General features: G+C 36.1%; 1 protein-coding gene across 1 annotated transcript; it reads right to left on the reverse strand.

Annotated features, from left to right (window-relative positions):
• Nucleotides 1-2,290: 2,290 nt before the first annotated feature.
• On the reverse strand, nt 2,291-6,786 carry LOC139431804 (uncharacterized). Its single transcript, XM_071199989.1, has 2 exons — nt 5,615-6,786; nt 2,291-5,550 (listed from the first exon to the last, which is right to left on the reverse strand). Exons 1-2 carry the CDS (start codon nt 6,168-6,170, stop codon nt 2,378-2,380), a joined length of 3,729 nt encoding a protein of 1,242 aa, XP_071056090.1. The 5' UTR covers nt 6,171-6,786; the 3' UTR covers nt 2,291-2,377.
• Between the last annotated feature and the right edge of the window lie 1,150 nt (nt 6,787-7,936).

Here is a 7,936-nt window from a genome sequence, read left to right on the forward strand (position 1 = left end):
ACGACGAAAATTTGCTACATCGACTCCTGAAAAAAGGTTGGTATCTTCTCCCACGTCTTCTCCTCTTGGTCCATTAGCTCATGCAGAAGAAGAAGTATATGAAGTTCCGCCGGGCGAAGAAGAAGAACTCCTCGATTCTAGCGAGGATACCGGAGCTCTTATTTCGGACGCACATAATCGAATAGAACGACTTAAAGATGAAATAGAAGAAAGATTGGAGTCTCCAGAGGTACAAGCCGCTTTGAGTCAGTTTCATCCTTTGCCCAGAACGTATATTGTTGGTTTAACAACTGATTTAAAAGATGATTATGATCGTTTATACGGTGTTCGCGAAACTCCCGAAGGTTTCTACATTGGAGTCAGTCCTGTTCACTTTGAGGATCAGGATATTCACGTTGGAAACTTCAAATATACGGGAACCGTTGGTTTATATGATTTACTATTTAAAAACGAACCGGGCAAATTTACAATTCAGGACATGCGCAACTACAAAGATATCTTACTACGTTCAAATGCTCCGTACATTAATTACATTCCAGAGGCAGGTATGACTACTGAGGACGACAGTGGGAAATTTCAGAATATTATCAAGCCTATCGTTGAAGGTAACAAACCCAAGGTGCATTGGGCTAAATACTGGCCGAATCCGAAGAAAAAAGTCGGTGGTGCATTACAAAAACAAGTCGTTCCTGGGGCTCTTATCGAATACGAGTATTGGGACGATCCCAACGAACTTGTCGACAGACTGCGTTTGTTGATGGCCTCGCAAACTGCAGGTCATTCTGCACATGTCAATGAAATATCATCAATAATATCGGAGCTAACAGAGGCCGAGATTATACGTTAAAATATTATCATAAATATACGTCTCTCACATTTTTTGTTTTAAAACACCGACGTTTGTGAACTAGAGCAGATGAGTTTAAGCAAGTTCGGAAAACATTCGTCTAGTATGACGATCGATAAGTTTGGTAAACACGTACACGGACACAACATTGCTGCTCATTTTAATAAACGTGAAAACTTACAACGATATTTCAAACAACCAACTATACTTACGTTTAGCGGAGATGGAACTACGGATACAACGGATAATTATTACATTATTCAAAATTTAGGTTACGTAAGTAAATATATAAACTTTTTATATATTGGTGAAATAGTGAAATACCGATTTGAAGGAGACGTTGAAATGATTATTAACGGGAGTATCTTCGATCCAAATAAAAAGTTAAATGTTCTCTTCTTTGGAGATAAAATAGTTTGCAAACCCACAACGAAGACCACTTTACTCAAGAAACCATTTATGGTAGAACTGCTCATTGAAATATCCAGAAAATGAGCGATATTAAAAGGTCCGTCGTAAACGAGTTGCACGCGTCCGCGAGGAAAAAGTATAAACGCAGACGTGTTATTATAAAAGGTTTAACGGACTTATTTCAAGCTGATTTAGTGGAGATGATACCTTATTCAAAAGCAAATGGTAATTTTAAATATATTCTAACAGTTATTAATGCTTTCTCAAAGTATGGATGGGCTGTACCACTAAAAAACAAAACTGGCAAAGAAGTTACGCGAGCTATGGAAACAATTCTATCGGAAAAGCGGAAAAACATACCGAAGAATCTGCAAACGGATAACGGAAAAGAATTTTACAATGAGGATTTTAAAAAGCTCATGTCACGATATCACATCAATCACTACAGTTCATTTTCCAATTTAAAGAGTTCTATTGTTGAACGGTTTAATAGAACAATAAAAGAAAAAATGTGGAAAGAATTTAGTATGCAAGGTAACTATCGTTGGTTGGAATTGCTTCCCAAATTAATTCTGGATTATAACAACCAAGTTCACAGGACGATAGGAATGAAACCTAGCGAGGTAAATAACAGAAACGCATCGACACTGTTAAAAACTGTATATAATTACATAAAAATTGTCGATCCTTATACCAAAAAATTTAATGTCGGTGATCACGTCAGAGTGAGCAAGCATCGACACGCCTTCACCAAAAACTATACTCCCAATTGGTCTAACGAAGTGTTTACAATACATTCTGTTCGTAATACTTTCCCAACAACATATCTGCTCAAAGATGCATCCAATGAAAAAATTATGGGTGGTTTTTATCGAGAGGAATTACAAAAAGTTAAATATCCTGACGTCTACTTGGTGGAAAAAGTGCTACGGCGAAAAGGAAATCAAGTGTTTGTGAAATGGTTAGGATTAGGTCCGTCTCATAATTCTTGGATCTCAAAAACTAACGTTCTTTAAAACGTATAAAGACCTATTTAAAAGTTTACAAGACTTTATTAACAATCGAACATTACAAATACATTATTATTATTATTCTTTACAATTTTTTTTTAAATTAAATTCATTTATTCGCATTCAATCTTTTTATCAACCAATGACCCCACGCCAAAGTATTACATCCGTTCGGTAATATGTATCGTTTATCATCGCACGATGAAAGAGCAATTTTATTCTTTAATTCGGTATACATAGTATGAAATTCTGACTTAAAAATGTACATTTTTTTATGAACCGATCCGCCACATTCAACCACACGTTTATAATCGGTCACGCTTAAATGTTTATCTATAACATATTTCTTTACTCCTTTAGCCTTCTTTACATTATCATTCAACAAGGTGATGCAGTACGCCTTAGCTCCTGTTCCAACAAATGACGTTATGCACCTGTTTGGATATTCATCTTTCATTCTTCCCAACACAGATCGACCGCGAGGTATATTGTGTATATTCTCTAACGGATAATTGGACGTGTCAAAAAATTCAATATTTTCTTTTATATCCTCATATACATTGGGAGTAGTAATTTCTAGGATTAGGGAATCAGTATCGGTGTATAAAAGTGTTATGTTATTTCCATATTTAAGTTTTAAGTAATCATAGAAGAAGCTGTACATTACGGTTTTCGAAAGCTCTAATATACTGAAACCCACATACAGCGGTTTGCAATAACGAACTTCCGCGACGTTCAATTGAACGGCTATCAAATTATCGCAAAATATTTTCGAAGATTTAAAATTTGGTTTAGCTATTAGGGCTTCCACGCCCGGTTTCTTATGACGACATTCCCAGTGGGTAACTAGTCTTATATCCACTCGCTTTTCCACATTTTCCATTGTCTTACCGTATACGATGTTATTCATTGCTTTGTAATGATTTTTTTCAAATTCATTCTTAGCTTTCGCACGTTTATCGGAATTGAAATCGATGTAGCTCCGCATCCAGTTGGATTGTTTAAATTCTAATACTCTGTAAATCTTCGTTAGTTTCAATCCGAACTTGATACACTGCTTTAGATTCACGTAATGAATGATGTATTTTGTTTTATTTTCCAAATTTGCTATTAACTTTGCATTTTTTGAACCTGGGGGTACAATCCGTTCTGGACAAAATGGCAAATCGTTGTGTTCATCATGTATTGCTTCCGGATACTCTAAATCTACCTCGAACACGTAACCCTTTTCGGAATCGTCTTCCGTATTGTAAATATCTAACTTTTGAATCTCTTCATCTGATAGCCATCGAAATCCCCCCGTCGGTAATTTTCGTCTCATTGCGTGTCCATACAAATTCGTAGCGTCGAGATACAAAATATAAGATGGGTCTTTGGTTTCATCAAATTCCATCATTAATTTATTGTTAGCCTTCGCACTGCGTTTAGTGCACATACTTAATCCACCGCGAATACCATTTTTAAAGAAGTGTAACATGTCTATGTCCGTTAATAATTCTAATTTTACCCCTGTCATTCGTAATAATGCATCCCAACCGAAGCCCGGCGCTGTGAAGTAATGACATGGATCTAAAGAGTAATACTTCATCGAGATGGTTCGGAAATTCTCAAATACGTCCGCCAAAAGTAAAACGTCAGACGTTAAATAAATGTCGCTATATTCGCCTAAAGTGCGACAGTTAAATAAGTTCCACACCGTTTGTGCACGACAATAATTTTCTTCGGTTATACTATCGTCGCATAAAGTATTGTAAAAACTACTTCGATCTGGCAGAGCGGTAAGATTCAGCTTTTCGAATGAATCCACAAAGGAATACGGAAAAACTCCTTTCTGACGTATAAGTCGAAACTGTTCTTCGTTCCTAAAATATTTTCTGATTTGAACGCATTGGTTGTCTTCCAAAAATGAACCCAACTTCTCTAGCGATAAAGCCATAAACCTAAATGAATCCACAAATCTCAATTTCATATGAACCCGCCTTAGCTTTCCCTTGCTGTCAATGTTTTCTCCTACGATAATTTTTTTCGAAAATGATATATACTTTTCTTTATTCTGTGCTATAACGTCCACGTCTTCTTCTTTTAATGCCATATCTTTCACAAACATATGACAATCGTAGTTCGAAAGATTGTGAAAGAATATCGGTATGAACTTTGGTAATTGATAATTGATGTTACATACAGCATGTGCGGGTCCTCTATACAACCCAGTTAGGTGATCATGATCGCACACTTTATTACCTTCTTTTATTTTGTGCGAACAAATGTGACAGATATCCTGCATCTCATGTATTAATCTATCAATAGGTGGTAATGGGAGCATTTCTTTTGGTTGGCTTAAATAATTTTTGTATATATTCAGAACGTCATGTTCCAACTTGCTCATGAAAATTTGAGCAGCATTACATCCGCGATATATTTCAAACTTCGACAATGATTCGTCATATGAACATTTTATATAATATGCAAATGCATAAGGTTCGTGTTTGAAACATTTGACGGAGTATGAATTATCATCGTTAAGTTCTGTTGCTTCCGCATCGGCGATCGGTTTCTGTAATGCTTCAAAATCTGCATACACCACGAACGGTATTTTTAATTGTCGTTCAAAATTTTCGAACTGTAGTATATTTTCCTTTTCTTCATTTCCATATTTATTTATTTTCAAATTTGTTGTTGGTAAAATTGCCCTTACCTTGCTGCAATCGTCACTTTGATGACGGATAAGTTTATTTTCTGACGTAAAGAATACCAAGCATCCGTCGCAAATATACTTTTCATGACCATTCTGCGATGCTTGCGATGATAGTAATCGAGACAGATTTTTTATCCAACAATAGTGACTATTCCCGGAATCATTTGTAACCAATAATAAATTTATATGTCTTTCTTCTTTTTGTCGACATATATACATTGTAATTATGTCATAATTCATAACACCGTCTTTAAAATACTCATTTATTCCATATACATTAATAGATAGTTTGTTCTGCTTTTCAAATACAGGTATATCTCGTAATTTAACTGGAAAAACAATATTTGAATAGTCTAAGCCGCAGTCTAGGTAATTCGGATACGAAGATGTCCTCTGTGGTAAACCGTTCGGTTCATGTAGTGCGGATGTTACAGCCCATGCAAAACATGCATCATCCGCGTTTTGTATATTTATCACAGCACGCTTTGCTTTTATTTGTGATGGTAGATCGATGTAATTAGATGCTCTGATAGGATTATATTTGTTTAAATTTAACTCCATATAGAGAATTTGCATTAAAGTCCATCCTAAATAAAATATTGAAACATTTATTTTATAATATATAGGTATATTATGTCACATTACGCTTACCTGAATCTCGTTCCTGGAATTCTGACATTTTTGATGAAATTTCATCAATAAATTCCTTATATATTTTATACAGATCCGACGCTAATGATACTACCTTATTTTTCGTATTGAATGATTTTATTTCACAGTCTTCCTTTGATTGTAAAAAATACAAACCAAAACATTCCATATTTAATTTTACATTTCGGTGAATATCGATTGCGCTTTGTATTAGATTTAGTATTTTTTCTCGAATTCTATGAGAAAATTCATCCAAATCCACAAAAAAACCTTCTTCACTTATTCGATAACTGACAATTTTGTCACCGAATGCTCCAGCTATTCTCTCCACTCCGTCATCGATTATAACAAAAGCGTTACGCTTGTGTGCGTTGCTTCGTAAATGTGCAGAGTAACATTGTCTATTTACATAATCATCGCAAGCCTCACATTTTACTGCTTTTGGAATTTGCGGTGCGTCAAGCTTGATTCTCTTGCCAATACAAGATAATCGTTGATGTCTTTTTAAATTGTCAACTCGAGTAAAACTTTTTCCACAATCCTCACACACGACCATTTTACAATTTAATGTTGTACACTTCTACTTGTTATGAAAGAACTACGTCAATACCACATTTCGCAGGCGTTTATAAACCCTCACCGCTCCTGAAACTTATTGGGGAGGAGGAGGATGCATCGAGTGCGTTTGTATACATGTATATTTATAACTCCGTATACCTCTGCATAATAAATTAAAAAAATATCTCGCAGGTAGATCATGACTCACTTACTAGTATTAAGTTAATTGACCTCCTCCTCGAACGTATCCCCCCAAAAAATTTGCCGATTCAAGAACCTCCTCGCATATTTTAAAGCTCCGTATACCTTTACACAATAAATTTTAAAAAATATCCCGCAGGTAGATCATGACTCACTTATTTGTATACCTACATGTCCCAAAACCGTATACCTTTGTGTACAATAAGTTAAGAGATATATCGAAAACATTACCAGTTCATTGAGAAGCGTCGAAGGATAAACATAGTAATTGTTTTCATCTAGGTAAACAGGTTACATATAAAGATAAATTTTTAATAACATAACCTAAATAAAGATACATTTTTAATAAAGATAAATTTTTAATAATTTCGTCAAAATAACATGACCTTCTCAAGTTAATTGACCTCCTCCTCTCTTCATCGAATCTCCTCCGACCCTCAAAAGAATCGCCGATTCAAGAACCTCCTCTCCTCATCGAACCTCCTCTGACCCCCAAAAAATTTGCCGATTCAAGAACCTCCTCCTAGAACGCAGGTTCGAGGAGGAGGTTCTTGAATCGGCGAATCTATACTACTCTTCATGATCGTTGAGCAGCATGACTTTCTGCCTGGTAGATCGGTTGAGACCAATTTAATAACCTATAACCAATTTTATTCATCGTGCTTTCGACCGATTTTGCCAGGTGGACGCTATCTACACCGATTTTAGTAAAGCCTTCGATAAAATCGATCACAACATCTTAATAAGAAAGTTGTCACTGCTTGACATTCCTCCGGGTCTTTTAGCGTGGTTGGATTCCTACGTCAGTGACCGTTACCAGGCTATTCGAATTGGCAATTGTGTGTCTGCTTATCAACGGGTCACTTCTGGGGTTCCCCAAGGAAGCCACCTCGACCCCATTGTTCTTGTGTTGCATTGATGTTCTGGCATGTTTCGAACATTCTAAATTTCTGCTTTATACTGACGATTGCAAAATTTTTTTGGATTTATCATCTAACTCCGACTGTATTAAACTTCAGGCAGATCTGGACCGGTTCCACAAATATTGCGCTGATAACAACCTCTTCCTAAACTACGATAAATGTTATAAAATTACTTTCACTCACAATCGCTACCCTCTGAATTTTCTCTACAGGCTGGGTGGTGCGGACATTCAATCGGTTGATCGCATCAGCGATCTGGGGGTTACTCTTGATAAGAAATTATCGTTTAATTTACATGTAGAATCCATTATTTCCAAAGCTGTGAAGAGGTTGGGTTTCGTGATTCGAACCTGCCGCCCTTTCACAAATATTAATTGCATCAGATTGCTGTATTCAACGCACGTGGACAGTGTACTTAGCTATGCCTCCACCGTCTGGAATCCCCAATACCACGTTTACATTAACGGTATCGAATCAGTTCAACGTCGCTTTTTGCGCTAGCTATCTTATAAAACAAATTTACCTTATTGCGATTACTTTATGCGTTGCAAGGTGCTGGGTTTTCAGACACTGCAACAGAGGAGACTGTGTTACGATTTACTGTTTATTTTTAAACTTTGCAATGGCTTGATTAATTCGC

The sequence above is a fragment of the Onthophagus taurus genome, chromosome 11 (assembly GCF_036711975.1).
Source record: "Onthophagus taurus isolate NC chromosome 11, IU_Otau_3.0, whole genome shotgun sequence".
Lineage (NCBI taxonomy): Eukaryota > Metazoa > Arthropoda > Insecta > Coleoptera > Scarabaeidae > Onthophagus > Onthophagus taurus.

Bases quoted from the DNA above. Each gene is read 5' to 3' on its own strand.
- LOC139431804 (XM_071199989.1), bottom strand. From the start codon at position 6,170: ATGGTCGTGTGTGAGGATTGTGGAAAAAGTTTTACTCGAGTTGACAAT. The intron at 5,551-5,614 runs GTAAGCGTAATG...TATTTTATTTAG, and splicing joins ATTCCAGGAACGAGATTCAG to GATGGACTTTAATGCAAATT.